The 19,452-nt window shown below is 42.0% G+C and overlaps 1 protein-coding gene across 2 annotated transcripts in view; it reads right to left on the minus strand.

Moving 5' to 3' along the window:
- LOC125461876 (transmembrane protein 26-like) overlaps positions 1–11,356 on the minus strand; it is a 29,043-nt gene extending 17,687 nt beyond the window's left edge. For both annotated transcript variants that reach the window (XM_048551173.2, XM_048551172.2), the window contains exon 1: positions 11,129–11,356. In XM_048551173.2, the coding sequence (XP_048407130.1) occupies positions 11,129–11,319 (191 nt within the window). In that variant the 5' untranslated portion in view covers positions 11,320–11,356. The remainder of the gene's footprint in view (positions 1–11,128) is intronic.
- Between the last annotated feature and the right edge of the window lie 8,096 nt (positions 11,357–19,452).

Raw genomic sequence — 19,452 nt, forward strand, 5'->3', positions numbered from 1 at the left:
ATTGGAAAACTGTCAGTTTATAAGTTTCTAACTAGAGGAGAGACACCAACTTATTAACAACACTCTCACTGCATCAAATTCACCACAGAAGAAGAAAGGAACTAACAGCTCCCGTTCCTGCATGTCATGGTTGAACGCAGGGCCTATGGGGAATTTTATGACAAAGGTACACAGAAAGGCCACACACACGGATCAAGTCCTGAATTTCTACAGCAACCACCTCAATACCCACAAGAAGAGTTGCGAAAAAGCACTATCTAAACGAGTGACAACACACTGCAGCAACTAAGCCAAAATGAAGAAAAATACCTCCACCAAATATTTAAGCACAAGATACCCGAACAACTGGGACTGATGAATCCTCACACACAAACAACAACAGGAAGGTATGGTACGCCCTGACACACTTGTCATGTTCCCAATACATCAACAGCATATCTGAACTGACCACAAGACTGACCATTGGACTTCAGAATAGCACACAAATCTACGTCAACCCTACGCCAACTGCCAACTCGAACTGAAGACCCCTTACCCACTATGGACAGTACCAACACGATAAACAAGATCCCATACAAAGGCTGTGACAAACATTACATTGGACAGACAGGAAGCAAACTGGCAACAGGAAGAATATACGAACGCCAAATAGCAACAAAAAGACACGGCCAGTATTCACTCGTCTGCATTCACACGCATAAGGCGAACCACCAGTTCGATTGGGATAACATCAGGGTCTGAGAACAGGCCAAACAGAGACAAGCACAGGAGTTTCTAGAGTCCTGGTTCTCCACCAAGAACGCTATCAATAAACAACTCGACCCCATTTATACACCACTGCGAAGAAATACCAGAAATGAGGTAATCAACTCCAATGGACCCAGAGTTTAAATACCAGGTGGGAAAACACAACAGTGTTTCACTGGAGGCTGCACAGATGATGTTACCCAGCAGGGTAATGAAACATCTGCGAACTAACGAACCAGCTCGGCGAGCAAACCAACCATAACAAAAGGGAGTCAGTTACAGGATGGCAACCTCCAATAGTGGCATGCCGCAGAAATTGGTGCTGGGGCCACATTGCTTCACATTAGATATTAACAATTCTGATGAGGAAAGCAAATGTACTTTGGCCAAGTTTGCAGATAACACAAAAATAGGTGGAAAGGCAGGTGATGAGGCTGACACAAGGAGCTTGCACCTGGATAAAGCCGGGGTACATGAGTGGATAAAAACTTAGCAGATGGAGTATAATGCGGGAAGACGTGAGGTTGTGTACTTCGGTAGGAAACATAGGGAAATTGAATATTATTTAAGTGGAAAAAGACAGTAGAAAGCTGCATAAAAGAGGGGTGTGGGAGTCCTCATGAAACAATCACAAAAAGCTAACACCCAAGTTCAGTGGTCAATAGAAAAATCAAATGGAACGTTGGCCTTTATTTCAACAGGAATAGAATATAAAAGTAGGGAGATTTTGCTAAAACTACGCAAGGCACAAATCAGACCACTATTGGAATACTGTGAACAGTTCTGGGCCCCTTATTTAAAGAAAGATATACTGGCATTGGAGGCAGTCCAGGCAAATCTCACAAGACTGATATGGATAAGGACAGTTTGTCTTATGAGGGGAGGTTGAATAGGTTGGGCCTGCACTCATTAGAATTTAGAAGAATGTGAGGCAACCTTATTGAAACATACAAGGTTCTTCGGAGATTTGACAGTGTAGATTTGGAGAGGTTGTTTCCCCTTGAGGACATAATCTCAGAACAAAGGGTCACACATTTACATCAGAGATGAGGAGGAATTTGTTCTCTCAAATTGTACGGAATCTATCGAATTCTTGAGGCTGAGGGCTGTAGAGGCCAGCACATTAACCATATTCAAGGCTGAGATTCAGAGCCTTTTAATCATTAAGGGGATCAAGGGTTATGGCGAAAAGGCAGGAGGGTGGAGCTGAGGGGAGCTCAGGAACAAAAACGCTCGGCAGGTCTGGCAGCAGCTGCGAAGGAAAAAGCAGAGTTAACGTTTCGGGTCCGATGAGCCTTCCTCAGAACTGATGGCGGCTGGGAAAACGTTACTTTATATCAGATCAGCCACTGCATGGTGGGGAGGACTAAATGGGCTGAATTGCCTATTTCCACTCCAAATCTTATGATCTTGTGGTCTTAATATCTTAGAAGATGTGGTCTCCTGGTGGACACTGCCTTTTTACAGGGCAAGTGACTTATTAAGCATAAAAAAGACGTGCTTGTTGAAATACGTAAGACCACATCCTTGAGAGAATAATCTATTCATCAAACCAATTTTATATTTTACCAAAAAATAAACCCTAAAGAACTGTGGATGGTGGAAGTCAGAAACAAAAACAGAAATTGCTGGGTTCTGAAGAAGGAACACTGGACCTGAAACGTTATGTCTGCTTTCTCTCAACAGATGCTGCCAGGCTTGCTGGGTTTTCCCAGAAATTTCTATTTTTATATTTTACTAACTCCCTCACATTGATTAGGACAGTCTACACGAGTCACAATGTCAAATGCTATTGAAAAGTATCAAACTGTTGTTAATGTCCAAGAATACATTGGAATTTCATTAATTTTGCTATCTAACCTTTTTATGCTAAACATATATTTAGACTTTTAAATCTAATACTCTTGTTATAATACAGTTTCACGCTAAATTCAAACATCCAATAAACAAAACAGAACTACTACTATGATGAAGTCAGATGCATGCTTAAGTAATTTAAATCTTCAGTTTTCTGACTGTTTGCAGTAACAACATTAAATCAATGCATCATTAAGTGTCGGTGGCTGAGGGGGCGACCTGATCGAGGTTTATAAAATCATGAGGGGCATGGATAGAGTAAATAGACAAGATCTTTTCCCTGGGGTGGGGAAGTCCAAACCTAGACAGTATAGGTTTAAGGTGAGAGGGAAAATATTTAAAAGGGACCTGAGGGGCAGCTTTTTCATGCAGAAGGTGATGCGTGAATAGAGTGAGCTGCCTGAGAAAGTGGTGGAGGCTGATACAATTACATTTTTAGAGGAACTTCAGATATCTGGTCAGCATGGATGAGTTGGACTGAAGAGTCTGTTTCAGTGCTGTGGAACTCTACGACTCTAGCATTTTTGTTAGTTTGTTATCCTTGTACTCAGAAACTTGTAGTTTTATTTACACAAAAACATAAGAAACAGGAACAAGAGTAAAATCATTCGGCCTTTTCAACTCTGTAGTTTAATAAGATCATGGTTAATCTGACTGAGGTCTCAACTCTACACCCCTGCCTGCCTCATAACTATCATCTACTAAGTACAAGCGGATCTGACCAACTCAGCTGTGACTATATCTACTGGTCTCAGAAGACAAGAAATCCATTGAACAACAGCTGTCTGAAAGAATCATTCCTACCTTAAATGGGGGATCCCTCATTCTGAAACTGTGCCCTCAAATTAAATGCAACCATATAAGGCCAGAAGAAATAGGAATAGGAGGGGCCCATTCAGTCCCTCAAGCCTGCTCTGCCATTCAGGCTGATCTGGCATTCCTCGCATCCACTTTCTGTCTTATCCCCATAACTTCTGATTGTCCTCCTGATCAAGAATCTATCTAACTCAACTTTAAATATACAACCCCTTTATTCTGAGACTATACCCTCTGGTCTTAGACTGTCCCATGGCGGGGAAGCATCATCCAGGTATTTAGTCTGCAAGCCCCTTAAGAATCCTACATGTTTCAATGAGATTGCCTCTCATTCTTCTAAATTCCAATCAGTAAAGTCCCAACCTGTTTAATCTTTGCTCATAAGACAATCCCTCCATACCAGGGTCATCCTAGTGAATCTTCTTTGATCTGCCTCCAATGAAATAATATCTTTCCTTAAATAAGGGTACCAAAACTGCTCTCAGCACACCAGATGTGGTCTCACCAACCCTTTGTGCAGTTGCAACAAGAATTCCCTATTCTTATGTTCTAACCCCCTTGGAATACGGGCTAACATTCCACAAGCCTTCTTGATTACCTGCTGCACCAGTGTGCTAGCTTCCTGCGTTTGTGCACAAGTGACCCCCAAGTTACTTTGTGTCGCAGCTTTCTGCAGTCTTTCTCCAAATGAATAATACTCCACTCTTTTGTTCTGCTTCCCAAAATGAGCAGCTTAACATTTTCCAACAATGACACACCATTTGCCAACTTCTTGCTCACTTACCTAACCTATCAACATCTGTCAACTGTTTGTATTCCTCTTACAACCTGCCTTTCCGTCCATTTTTGTGCTGTCTGCAAATTTGTCTGTAGTACATTCACGGCCTTCCTCCAAGTTTATTCTCTCAGAATCTTTCCTCTTAACTGGGATATATTTTTGCTGAGAGTCATGAATTACCTCCTTAAATATCTGGTATTACTTGCTTACTGACTTTCCTGCTAATCCATCTGCCCAGTTCACCTTAGCTAAGCCTACCCCATTCCATTATTATTTCCTTTATTTAAGTTGTTTCACACTCTCAAATTGAATATTATGTTCTATTGTGTTATGATCACTACTGCTTAGGGGATTCCTTACATATCTTCGCAGCAGTTACCTCGTTGTATGCCCTCTTATGGGTTACAACAAGTCAAGTTTCATTCTTCTAAACTGCTGTGCCTATAGGCTCAACCTTCTCAAACCTTCCGAAAAAGACAATACCTCACTGGCTGAGGAATTAACCTAATGAGCCTCAGTGTGTCCATCCTGAGATAAGGACACCAAAACTGTATATAGAACTCTAGATGTGGTCTCCCCAGCGCAATGTACAGTTGTAGAAAGACATTTGCTTTTTATTGAAGCTGACATTACAACTTGCCTTCCTATTTACCTGCCCTACCTTCACATTAACACTTTGTGAATCAAGGACTCCTGCATCCCTCTGTACAATGATATTCTTTAGTCTATATCCATTTAAATAACAATCTGCTTAGCCACACCTTTTTCCCCATTATACTTCATCTACCAAACTTTAGACCTCTCACTTAACCTAATTATACCTCTTTGCATACTCCTCATAGCTTGCTTTCCTACCCATCTTTATATCTTCAGCCGTAACACTCTTTGTCTCTTCACCCAAATCACTAATATAGACCATAAATAGATGAAGTCTTAACACTGATCATTGTGGCATTCCACTCATTGGAAGGTGCCAACCATTTATCTCAAAACTCTGTTTTCTGTTTGTTAACTAATCATCTGCCTATTATATATTATCCCAAATACCATGATTATTTTGTGTTGAAACTAATTACATAGCGACTTATTGTATGTTTTTCTGAAGTCTGAATACATTACACCTACTACTCATTTTGTTGCACCCTCAAAGAACATAATAAATTAATCAAGTACAATTTCTCTTCCATAAAACCATTTAGGTTCTATCCTGGTCCATCCATATTGATGCTACAGTTAAAAAAGCACACCAACACCTCTACTTCCTCAAGAGGCCAAGGAAATTCAGCACGCCCTTAATGACTCTTACGAATTTTTATAGATGCACAATAGAAAGCATCCGATCCAGATGTATCACAGCTTGGTGCGGCAACTGCTGTGCCCAAGACCACAAGAAACTGCCGGGAGTTGTGAACACAACCCACTCCATCTCACGGACCAGCCTTCCTTCCATTGACTCCGTCTACATTTCCTGTTGCCTCGGGAAAGCAGCCAACATAAATCAAAGACCTCTCCCACCCCAGTTATACTCTTTTCCACCTCTCCCATCAGGCAGAAAATACAAATGTTTGAAAACATGTACCAACAGATTTGAGAGCAGTTTCTTCTTTGCTATTAGACTTATGAGTGAGCCTCTCATATATTACAGCTGCTCTGTCAACACTATATTCTGCACTATTACCCTGATTGTAGAATCCCTACAGTGTGGAAGCAGGTCATTCAGCCTATCAAGTTCAAACTGACCCTCTGAAGAACATCCCACTCAAACCCACCCCCTGCCATATCCTCTAGCCCTGCATTTTCCCATGGCTAACCCAGCTAACCCTGGACATTGTGGGTAATTTTGCATACCGAGTCTATCTAACAGCCACATCTTTGGACTGTGGGAGGAAACTGGAGCACCTGGAGGAAACCCATGCAGACACAGAGAGAACAGCTGCCCAAAGGTGGAATTGAATCTGGGTCCCTGGCACTGTGAGGCAGCAGTGTTAACCACTGTGCCACCGTGTTGCCCTCACATATGCAAGGCATGATTTTGTCTGGTTAGCACGCAGAATAATACTTCTCACTATCTCAGTACATATGACAATAATAAGTCAAATGAAAATCAAGTAGGTGGCCAAGCACAGGTAAAGTATATTAGTGATCCAATTTGATTCTAAAATCGTCAAAACCCAAAGTTATCGTCACCAATGTGAATGGACAACCAAGACATTCCTGAAACATGTTTCTGTGTAGGAGCTTATTGTCAACATTAAACAGATTCCTCTAAATGCCAGGAGCCTGTGTTCGGCTCAGTTCAATAATCATTCCACACTGCCCAAGCATTTTTTGACTTTTATGCTGACACCTACCCAAATCTAGCCAGCAGGTGAAATCTCAGTGTAGTTGTACACATAATAGTAACAGGTTTCAGACCATCCTAGTCGTTGTAAAAGCTCCCAAAACAATCTGAAGTGTTTATCACACATTGCCACTGCTGGGAAGAGAAGAATCTCCACTCAAAAATTGCTTCAAAAGGAACAACATTTGAAAGTATAAAAAAACCTTAGGAAAGTGACTGCACGCTACAGAAGTGAACTCCTTGCTTGCTGACTGTCAAGATGGAGGTGAGGTGGATGTGATATAGGTTTCTCTGTCTGGCATTTCATTGTGACAAATCACAAGCAGAGGAGGGGATAGGCTGGTTACCAGAGTTAGGATCCCTGAAAAGTCATCACACCCCAAAGAATCTGGCAGAGTAAGACTCTTTACCAATTTGGCCGAGATAGACAGATTTTTAATCAGTAAGGGAATCAAGCATTATGAGGAAAAGACAGGAAAGGAGAGTTGCAGATTATCAGGTCAGCCATGATTTTGTTGAATGGCAAAGCAGACTTGATGGACTGAATGGCTTAAATTCCACTCTTACATCTTACAGTCTTATGGTCTTTCATGAGGGGTAGAAGATTAAAGATTGCATACTTTGTTTACTGTCAATCTATCCTTTACATATTGGCAATCTTTTCATTTACTCTCACATATACCTTTACCAGTGAGGCACTCCTTCCAAATATAGTGTATGATTGAAATTCTTGCTGTACTCTTCTTCCAAGAGTATTGTACCTAATGACAATATGACATAAGTTGCATGAGAAGCAGGCTCTCAGTAATTCTCAGCACAGTCCATAAGTTGTACATTCCTGTCACCCTATATCTACTCCTTCAACTTGCTGCATCCCAAAGCTGCTTTACCTATTACAGATGATGGCATCTGAATGCCCAACTGGAAAAGATTTCCCTTGATGAAGCATGGGTAGTGAAGGCATCTCTGAAGTAGCTCGCAGATTTCCAGGGATCCAATATAAATGCTGCAAACAGCACAATAATGGGATGTGTTTGTGGTACAGTCTGACACTAAGGTGCAAGGTCTCAGAGTCTGATCCCAAGGTATCTGTTGCATGTACTGGGCCTGCTCCAAATCTAGAAAGTCTCCATCAATCTTTTCAGAATTTATTTTAACAGATTGTTTAAATCATTGGGTAATCAAAAAATCTTATGAAAGGGAGCAATTTGGAATTTCAGAAGCACCAGGTTAGTGCTGCTCATTAGAACAGGGAGAAGCCCATTCAGCAGCTTGAGCCTGTTTTGTCATTCACTTAGATCTTGGTGTATCTGTGGTTTAACTCCATCCATTTGTCTAGTCCCGTGCTCTTAAAAAACCCTGACCCAACAATATCTAGCAACCTCAACAGTCAACCTCTCAACAGCTTTGAATGGGAGAAAGGACAGAGGAAACAGTTAAATCCTCTTAAGATAGTCTGTCAGGAACTGGAAAAATACATTATTTCATCATCATTCAAAAAGAGTTGTTTCATTCTTAGATTTGAGGCCTTTCTACTTTGGGAATTAAAGAGGGAAAAGGGCCATTGTTATGAAAAGAAGGCTATAAACGATTTTGTCTTATCATCTTGTGTATTCTTTGAAAAAGAAATTGGGAGCAGAGGGTGTGGGGAACCGGGAAACAGGGAATAGGGAATTGAGAGGAGGAGTGGGAAGTCGGGAGGGAGGAAGAGGGAAATTGGGAGAAACGGAGTGGGGAGTGTTTGCTTCATTTTAAAAACTTAAATACATTCTGCTCTCTCGTTTCCAGAGACCAGAGAGAGAGAGAGACTCTAACCCATAGGAACAGTACAGTAACTTGGAGCAATCACCAGATAGAGATTTGAATTTTGTCTTCACTACCTAGGGGGAGGATCTAGTGGAGTCTGCTTCCAATGTCCCATTCCCCTGGATCCAAATCACCACACCCTCTGCTCCCAATTCCCCACTCCCTCTCTCCCAATTCCCTACTCCCTCTACTCCTCATTTCCCACCCCGTTTCTCCCAATTTCCCTCTTCCTCCCTCCCAGCTTCCCACTCCTTCTCCTCTCAATTCCCTATTCCCTCTCTCCCAGTTCCCCACACCCTCTGCTCCCAATTTCCCACCCCATTTCTCCCAATTCCCCTATTCCCTCTCTCCCAATTCCCCAATCTCTCTGCTCCCAATTTCCCACTCCCTCTCTCCTAATTCCCCACTCCCTCTCCTCCCAATTCTCTATTTCCTCTCTCCAAGTTCCCCATCCTGTTATCCTCTTTACATGCACCTTTTCAAGACAATTCAGTACCTTATAGATAAAGACAAGGTCAGCCTAGCCCCAGTAGAGCACAGGGCTATTCTCTCACTGGAGAGAGATGACTGGTGATGCTTTAACCTGTGCCTCAGGCGAGGGATGAGGTTGACAAGGTGGGATCTTCATGGTGACTTCAGCCAATATGTGAACTAAACCTGTGCTGGCAACCATTATTCTGCATTGCAAATCAGCTATCCAGTCAACTGGATTAACCAACCTACATAGGATCTTATATCTTTCAATCAAATCACCCCTCACACTTCTAAACTCCAATGGAAACAACCCACTCATTCCAGGTCTCAATTTAGTAAACCTACGAATGACCTCAATTTACATCGTTCTTTAAATGAGGAAACTGAAACGTTACACAGTATGTGAGGTGTGGTCTCCTCTATTTTATCCATTTTAGTAAAGAAAAACACTTCACACACATTTACCGATTACAGCTAAATATATATCACAATGTGTATTTACTTGACAAACAACTCCCACTGTTCAGAAATCAAAAAAAAGCACTCACAATGATCAAAAAATACATATACATTGTTTTTCCTCTTAACATTTATCAGCTAATCAATAAAAACATCCAAGTTCACATTCTGTGTAAATATAAGGATTGATATCACATGCCCAATGATTGTAATCATTACTATATTTTCTACTTAAAAATTCTAAATGCAGTTCATTATATCTGGTTTTCTAATATATCGCACAATGCTGGTGAGAAACATATTGGAAAACTTTGGCCTATCAGTTGCTTAACTAGTTAAGCCTGACTTGTGTTATCATCCATATATCTATTTCTTATATGAATATTCTGTCATTATGCATCTCAAGCTGCAACAGCCCTTCAAAATATACTTCACATAGAGTTGTATAAGTGACACTTCGTGTTTTCAAAATAATGTTATAGTTTTACTATGGGATGTAGGTACATCCTTTCAACAGAATGGAACTTCCTGCTGCAGCTGAAAGAAAAAACCTGACTTTACTTTTGGCAATTTTGGAATACATTATTACCAAATTACTATAGCCTCAAGCTGCCTTAATGGACCCATCGTTTCATCCAATTCCTTTGAGCCAGTCATCGCTTAAATTTCATCACCATACCATGACTAACCCTGCCCACTGCTAGCCATTTCCAATCACAGAGAGAATGAAATTGACATCTGCTGACTCATTACAATCCCTGTATCACAATACTGGCAAAAACCAGTTCCATCTCCACAAATTTCAAGTACTCATTTTAACCTCATATTTTACCTAATTTGATTGTATCATTAACATTGTATTTGGAGATGAAAGATTTGCATGAACAGTTAAAGCTCAAGGCAGGAACACAACCAGTGGAAGATAATGCTTAGGCCATTCGGTCCAACAAGCCAGTGCCTATTTAATTGCAGCCATTTTGCTTGCCCTTATTTCATATCCTCTTACCCACAAGAAAAAATGTGTCCATTACAGTTTTGAGAACTTTATTTGATGCAGCATGCACTGCATTTTTGGGAGAGGGTTCCACACTTGCACAATTTATTTGTCCAGATTTCAGTCCTGACCTGCGTGGCCCACCTAAGATTTCCTCTGGTTCTCAAATCTCCGCCAGAGGAAATAGTTTCTCCATGTTTTCTCTACTGATTCGTTTGTATTCTTAAAGAACCTACAGCCCAACTTTCTGAACTCCAGGGAACACACTCAAGTCTATGAAACTCAGTTCTCAGTTCTCCTCATGTATCGCCATCTCACAGCCGCCTCACTGAAACGCTTCTCGCCCGCTCAGTTGCAACGTGTCGATAGGAAACAGGATTTTTCAGAAGTGCAATGTTGGGAAACACTCCTCTGCTTCTTACTCTCAGCCGTTAACATACAGCGCTTTAAATTGGTGAAAGGTTATGGGAGTGGGGGAGGTGGTGGCGGGTAGATTTTCCTTTTTTAAAAAAATTACATTTTGCGTGGCCAGTTTTAAGAAGCTCCAGGTTGGAACCGCCGCTGAGGTTTTTGTGTGGCTTGTCTGTCACATAAATACATGAGCATCAAAGTCAAGCGCTGACTTTGGCAGGAGCTTGACTCTCAAGGGAGCCTCAGCCTGGGACAGCAATCTTAGCGTGAACTGCAGTTTGCGCTGAGTTATTCTGTCACAGTAAACTGCATCAGGGATTTGTAGAGTTACAGTGATTTATATACAATTCAGCAAAAAAAGGCTTATTTTTCGCAATTTAACCGGTTTCAATTTTTTTAATTTAAATATACGGAAATCGATCAGCTATTCAAGAGTGTCCCTTACCCTCTGTAATCTTTGCCTTTCCGAACGGTTAGAGTGACAATCATCTCAACAAGCGTGAGCAAGATCAAAAGCAACAGCAGCCAGTATATGGGATCATTCTTCACTAAAGTCACTCTCCAAACCGCTAACACGGTGTGCAAGATAAAAACCACCCGAGGAACAACAGCGCTCAGATAGACAAACAGAACCATGGTCTTCTTCTCCCTACAGCCAGATTCTAAAAGCTTCCTGGCTCGGTCTGGAGATTTTGGCTCAGCTCAAACGGGGACCAATTATAATATCTTGAAGTCAAACCTGCCCCTCTGGGAACACTGCCTACTCCTGCGCCCCTCCCTGTTTAGGCCCTCTGGCTCCCAGCAGATTGCAAAGGGGGAAAGAACAGCCGGAAGGTCACTGACTAGAAAACGATTGTTTGAAGTATTTAAATTATTTTACTTTGAAGGAACACAATTACAACGTATTCACCAATGGAAGAGGGAATGAAATACGTTCGTCCTACAGAACTACTGATATTACTAAGTTGACTGATGTACTGTAATTTAATGATTGGAGGTTAATTTTATTCTTTCATGGGATGTATGGGTCCCTGTTTCCCACCCAGACATTCCCATCAAGAAAGCACAGCAACGGCTGTACTTTCTCAGGAGGCTAAGGAAGTTCAGCACGTCCACAATGACTCTTACAACTTTTTATAAATGCACCACAGTAAGCATTCTGTCTGGATGCATCACAGTGTGGTATGGCAACTGCTGTGCCCAAGACCTAAAGAAACTGTAGAGTGGTGAATACGGCCTGGCCATTCACACAAACCAGCCTTCCATCCATTGACACCATCTATACTTCCTGCTGCCTTGGGAGGGCAACCAACAAAATCAAGGATCCTCCCACCCCGGTTATAGCTCCTCCACACTCTTCCATCAGGCAGAAGATATAAAAGTTCGTATACATGTACAAACAGATTCAAGAACAGCTTCTTCCCTGCTGTTATCAGATTTTTGAATGGACCTCTCTAATGTGAATATTGATCTCTCTCTGCACCTTCTCAGCAGCGGTATCACTGTATCCTGCACTCTGTTCTGTTCCCCTCATTGTACCTTGATACATTTGACCATAATAAATCAAGTCAAAGTTTGATGCCAACCCTTGAACTACATGGCTTTCTAGGCCATTTGAGAGGGCTGTTAAGAGTGACTCTCATTGATATCATTTTGGGCTCACATGTGGGCCAAACCAGGTAAAGACAGTGGGTTCAATTCCCTGAAAGGACCCAGACCCGAAACGTCAGCTTTCCTGCTCCTCTGTTGCTGCTTGGCCTGCTGTGTTCATCCAGCTCTACACTTTGTTATCTCAGATTCTCCAGCATCCGCAGCTCCTACTATCTCTTAGTGAATAAGATGTGTTTTTACAATGATTGATGGTAGTTGTCATGTAGCCGGAGAGGAATTTGGTTTAATGCTCAGGCCTTTTCAATTTCTTTCATGTCCACAAAAGTGCCAACTGAAAGAGGCCAAATTGTGCACAGCCTGCACTGGGAACTCAAGGGTTGCAGCTTAGAGACAACATTGTTCAATTCCTTGAAGATACCAAAAATCTCTCAATCCCAACCTTGAACATATTCAACAATTGATATTGAGTTCCCTTTTGGGTAAAGATTTCCTAAGATTTACAACTGCTTGAATGAAGAAATCTTTTCTCATTGCTAAATGGCTGACTCATCTAAAATGACTGCCCTAGTTCTAGACTCTCCACCTGAGAGGAATCATGTTCTCGGCATCTAACTTGCCTTTCACCCTCTGAGCCTTATAGGTATCAATGAGATAATTTGTCATGCTTCTAAATTGCAGACAGTATAAACACACGTTATTTAATATCACTCTCATCCCAGAAATCAATCTAACAAACCTTTGTTTTACTTCTCAAAGGCAAATATATATTCTTTCTTATGTAAAGGAATCAATGCTGTATACATTAAGACAGGTGTGACCTCCCTAAAGTTCTGCCTCAGAGCAAAGCCTCCTTAATCTTGTACTCCAACTGTCCATTCATGAAAAACCTCCAGCATGCTAATGCTTTTCTAATTTCTAGCTGTACCATCACACTAGTTTTCCGCACATTGTGTCCAAGAGGATCTAAAGTTATTTGAATAGGCAAAGATTTAGATTTAGATTTTATTGCCGTGTTTACTCAAGTACAGAAATACAGGAGCACAGTGGAAAGTGTATAACGTCACCACGCACAGTACTATCTTAGGCACAAAGGTGCAAAAAACTTAGGTACAATTTAGTAAAAGACAGAAACAAAGTTTACAAAATAAACATTACAGACCATCATAATATAAGTAAAAAGTGTAATAGTTAACACGAAAGTCCGCAATATAAACTAGTAAAATAAAAAATAAAGTTAAAGGTTCAACAGTCTTTCTTGAGTGCTTAGCCATAATGGGGCCTCAATCTCCTTTGCTTAACTCGCCTCTGATTTCCTCCTGCTGCATCCAGCATATTACCGGCAGGATTCCCTTGCACCCTCCAATCACCAGGTTCCTTGATGCCACGCTTGGTTGAATGTGGAATTCAGCTCTTTTGTCCATGTTTGAACCAAGGCTGTAATGCAGTCAGTAGCTGAGTGGCCCTGACAGCACCCAGACTGGTTGTCACTGAGCAGGGTTATTGTGGTGCAACTGGGACCAGAGAATTGTTGTCCATTTGTTTGGTCATTACCGTGCAGAGGCAGATCTTTTTCCCCAACTGGGGGATCAGACCCAAACCAATGGCTGGTTAAATGGCCATTAAATAGTTCCAGGATTGATAAAATAAGTGATGGGTTAGGCCCAGGCTCAGTGCACCTCGTGTAAAATACCTGGCTATGTCTGTCAAACTCATGCTTTCAGATACAAAATAAATAAATGAATGAAACCATATAAGAAGCCTCTGACTACGCTGTTCTCTATTTCTGCCACATTTCTTTATACACCCTCACTTGAAATGCTTCCTGTGTGACAGTGTCATTGTCATTTAGTTATATACCGTGCAGGCTTTACCCTCATATATGTTAGAGTCTGTACATCATGTTGTTAAGATTTCGTAAGGTTAGGAGAGTGATATGAATTGATTTTGAAAGCATGCAATTGGAGCAACTGTGACACAAGAGCAGAGTAAGTTAATAAACTCCACAAGGAAGGGCTACCCCACCAACCATCTCAGAATCTACAAACTACCTACACAGACAGCAAGAATCCTGTACCTGTTAAATAAGGGCAAAGGCTGAGACTCATCCAGTTCTGTGACCAACCTCACGCACAGATACATCCTCCTATCATCGATCATTAGTCAGAGAAGGCTTCTTTAGGGATTTGAACTTCAAGGTAAATCTCCCTTTTTTGATGCCCCATATTGTATATGACTTGATTCAACAACTTTGAGGTGAAGTTTCTAGCGGAGCTGATAGTTACCACAACTGTGTTTTGGGGGTCCACTAAAGATGTACCTTTCTGGGGTCATAGTACTCTACAATAGCCAAATGTGCTACCATTTCAGGACGTTATTGCCCGTCATGTCAAACACGTATAAAACCTCCCCTTCCCTCACTGCATCCCAAAACCAGCCCCCGCCTCCCTAACCTGTTCTTCCTCTCACCTACCCCCTCCTCCCACCTCAAGCTGCACCTCCATTTCCTACCTACTAACCTCATCCTACCTCCTTGACCTGTCCGTCTTCCCTGGACTGACCTATCCCCTCCCTACCTCCCCACCTATACTCTCCTCTCCACCTATCTTCTTTTCTCTCCATCTTCGATCCGCCTCCCCCTCTCTCCCTATTTATTCCAGAACCCTCTCCCCATCCCCCTCTCTGATGAAGGGTCTAGGCCCGAAATGTCACCTTTTGTGCTCCTGAGATGCTGCTTGGCCTGCTGTGTTCATCCAGCTCCACACTTTGTAACCTTGTCTTATACTTGGTTTGCCTTTCAGGCCCCTGACCACTACTGTCTAGAATACCACCACCTGCGAGTTCCCCTCCAAGACACGGACCATCCCGACTTGGAAATAGGTTGGCATTCCTTCAGTGTCATTGGAACTGCTCCCCTCATGGTATTATGGATGTTCGTACACCAAATGACTGTGACAGTTCAAGAAACTAGCTCACTGCCGTCTTCTCAAGGGCATCTTGGTATGGGTAGTAAATGCTGGTTCATTCAGTGATCTCCACACCTCATCAATGAATGAATGAATGATTGTTTAAAACTCAAAGAATTGTAATAGAGCAGCAGGAGGCCATTTGGCCTGTCATGTCCATGCTAGCTCTCTACGTAAACATTGAAACTTGGTGCTAATCTCCACCCTTCTCCCTGTACCGCTGCACATTAATTCTATTCAAATAATCATTGAATGTCCCTCTTGGCTGAGCCTACCTCCAACACAGTTCCAGGCAGTACATTCCAGATCTGAGTTACTATTTATTCTTTTACATGGCTTCTCTTTCGCGTATCACTTAAAATCTGTGCCTTCTCATTCTCAATCATCTTAAGAGAAAGATCAGCTTCTTCCTATAAACTCTGCCCAGTCCTCTCACTACTTGTCTTCTTCTCTCCAAGGACGAAAGTGCCCATCCCCAATTTCCCTTCATAGCTGAAGTTTGCCACCACTGGAACTATTTTTGTAAACCTCTTCAGTGCTCTCTCTGAAGCATTCACATTCTTCCGACTGTGTGGTGCCCAGAACTATCCACAATATACAAACTAAATAGAATCACTTTGATCTTCAACTCTGCGCTCTTGTTAATAAACCAGGATACTGCCTGCTTTAATAATTGCTCTTTCTTCTTGTCCTGCCAGTTCTAATGGCTTTTGGATACATGCATCCAGATCTCTCTGCTTTTGCAACCTCGTTAGAATTGTACCATATATTTTATGTTGTCTCTCCGGGTTCTCCCTCATTGAAATGTAACCTTCATATACCTTCTCACACCACCAAGCTGAAAAAATAGTTTTGAAGATCTCAACTATCCTTTACCTTATAAAGGTTTATAAAATCATGAGGGACATAGATAGGGTGAATAGCCAAGGTCTTTTCCTCAGGGTGGGGTAGGGAGTCCATGACTAGAGGGCATAGTTTTAAGGTAAGAGGAGAAAGATTTAAAAGAGACCTAAGGGGCAACTTTTTCATGCAGAGGGAGATGAATCTATGGAACAAACTGCCAGAGGAAGTGGTGGAGTCTGGTACATTTGCAACATTTAAAAGGCATCTGGATGGGTACTTGAATAGCAAGGGTTTAGAGGTATGTGGGCCCTATGCTGGCAAATGGTGCTAGATTAATTTAGGATATCTGACCAGCATGGATGAGATGAGCCTAGGAGTCTGTTCCTAGTCTGTATACTGTATAAGCTGAGGGGCAGCACGGTAGCACAGTGGTTAGCAGTGCTGCCTCACAGCACCAGGGACCCGGGTTGAATTCCACCCTCAGGCGACTGTCTGTGTGGAGCTTGTACATTCCCCCTATGTCTGTGTGGGTTTCTTCCAGGTGCTCCGGTTTGCTCCCACGCTCCAAAGATGTGCAGGTTAGGTGGCTTGGCCATGCTAAATTGCCCGTGGTGTTCAGGGATGTTTAGGTTAGAGGAATGGGTCTGGGTGGGATGGTCTGAGGTTCAACATGGATTTGTTGGGCCAAAGGACCTGTTTCCACACTGTAGGGATTCTATGATTTTATAATCCTATTTAGATAACTTAAAAATATATCAGGAAAAGCAACGGTGCCAATACTGACCCTTGGGAGATCTCGGCTATGAGCCATCCTTGAATGTGAAAAATGACCACTAACCATTGGTGTCTGTTTCCTATTGTGCAGCCAGCTTTATGTATTTGTTGAACTTAGTTGACATTTTAACTAATTATTTGATCTGCCAGGTAATGGATAAATTAAATAGCTGTAGTGTAGCCCCAATGATTTGCAGTGATTGCAAATATTAATTCATTGATTTTTGTCCCATGTTGATCTTGTTCTCTCACGTTAGCTAGAGCTGCATTTATTTGTTTGACTGAAGGATATGTTGCTCTTAATATTTTACGAAATGATAAATACTTAGGTTTGATTCATTGGTTTCCCCCCACTCCTTATGCTCGACGAACTACTTTATTATTTCTTAAGTTTCTCCTTGTTTTATGTTTGATATCAACCTGGGGCCAATCAAAGTCTCTGTACTCTGGGAGTTACCCTTGCCCTTGCCTTTGATATTCCCCTTCCACCATTGGATCTCCCGAGGACTAAGAATGAACTGGGAGACTTTAAGACCGAGAGGTCAGCAACATTTGCTGACTTGTTAGTCTTGGTGAGCTGATTGATGGATGAACAGTCAGTTTTGCGCAGTGGCTGGGATGGCGTATCAGTCAACATCTATCACATCTGCCTCCATGTTGATCCAAAATAATAGGAACATTCACCCTCAATTAATATCAGTCTGCAGAGCTGTCTTACTGTGAAGCTGCCCAGCTTTATCCTGCAGCTCCTAATCTCTTGGGGAAGAGGTACGAATTGATATCCCATGCTTTGGAATTTGCAGGATCTGGAATGAATCACAATTTTCGAAGGGAAGGCAAAACGTTGATGTGTGTATTGGTGGGGTCCGAAGCATTCAGATTCAGGAGAAGAATGTCTTACTCTGGCGGCAAGGAAATGATCAATTAAAATAAGATGAAAATAAGGAGAGAGAAAAATTAAATGTGATGAGAAAAAATATCATAGTTTATTAAATTAAAACCAAAAGCAGAGGGTGTATGAACGTTGTCAGTTCTGAGTGCTGATAAAGTTCTGATCTATTTCACAGCTGTAGGTAATACACAACTTTCGCTCCTGTGGTCATATAAATTTGCTTTGGTCTCCTGCCCTTGAAGATGCATCTCTTACAACAGAACAATTGAATTAATCAAGGATGTTTATGTTTAAAAGTAAGACTCAGGCATTTCCTTAGGCTAAGTAAGTTAACTGCTGCACTGTTTATACGAAACAGAAAATTTAAATTTATGTGGTTCGGAGATTGTTTGAAAACTGTACCAATCTGAATTGTGAGCTGCCAATGACTGAATAACAGATCAGCAGCATTTGGTGACCTGGGTCATCAGTGTCGAGACTGTGATTCATCGAGAAATTTTCCCACTGTCGCCTGTTAGCTCTGGCCTTCAGAAATAAGCCAGAAGAACTGGGATAAGGCAAAAAGGAATGTTTAATCAAAGTGTGAATCAGAGATGTCCCCCTGTCAAAATGCCAAAGAGCACAATCCTCTGGCCTTTCCAGTCACTGTTTACCAGTCTGCAAGTAATCATTAAATAGTGAATATCTTCACAACTGACTGATGTTATGGAATAACAAACATTTGTTAATGGTGCGGCTGTAGAGGAGCAAAAGGAGTAAGCTGTCCATGGACACTCCAACGATGTAGTGATTTGTCACTAAAATAGCAATGCAGAGAGCGAAGAGTGATGTTCTGGGTTCCTGGGGTTCAAATCTCACCTCAGTAGATTGTGGAATTTGTATCCAATAAAAATCTAGGCATTGACCTAGGCACGACAAATGACAGTGGCAAACTCAACCTACCTGATGTGGCAAAGTCTTCCCCGCAAAAGTCTGAGGGCTAGTGCCAACATTGGGAACACAGAACATAGAGCAGTACAGCACAGCACAGGCCCTTTGGCCCATGATGTTGTGCCGAACTTTTACCCTAAGCCTAAGGTCTACCTAACATCTACCCCTACCTTATACTATCATCCATATGCCTATCTAATTGCCACTTAAATGCCCCTAATGAGGCCGACTCCACCACCCTCTCTGGCAATGCATTCCACGTCTTGACCACTCTCGGAGTAAAGAACCTACCTCTGACGTCTCCTTGATATCTACCTCCACTCACTTTAAAACTATGCCCCTTCATAAGAGCTACCTCCACCCAAGGAAAAAGTCTCTGGCTGTCCACTCTATCTATGCCTCTGATCATTTTGTACACCTCTACCAAGTCACCTCTCATCCTTCGTCGTTCTGAAGAGAAAAGCCCTAGCTCTCTCAACCTTTCCTCATATGACCTTCCCTCCATTCCAGGCGCTATCCTGGTGAATCTCCTCTGCACCTTTTCCAACACTTCCACATCTTTCTTCTAACGAGGTAACCAGAACTGGACACATTACTCCATATGTGGCTGAACCAGGCTTTTGTATAGCTGGAGCATAACTTCACAGCTCTTGAACTCAATCCTTCTATTAATGAAAGCTAACACACCACACGCCTTCTTAACAACTCTATCCACCTGGGTGGCAGCTTTCAGGGAACTGTGAACATGAGCCCCAA

The sequence above is a fragment of the Stegostoma tigrinum genome, chromosome 20 (genome assembly GCF_030684315.1).
Source record: "Stegostoma tigrinum isolate sSteTig4 chromosome 20, sSteTig4.hap1, whole genome shotgun sequence".
NCBI lineage: Eukaryota > Metazoa > Chordata > Chondrichthyes > Orectolobiformes > Stegostomatidae > Stegostoma > Stegostoma tigrinum.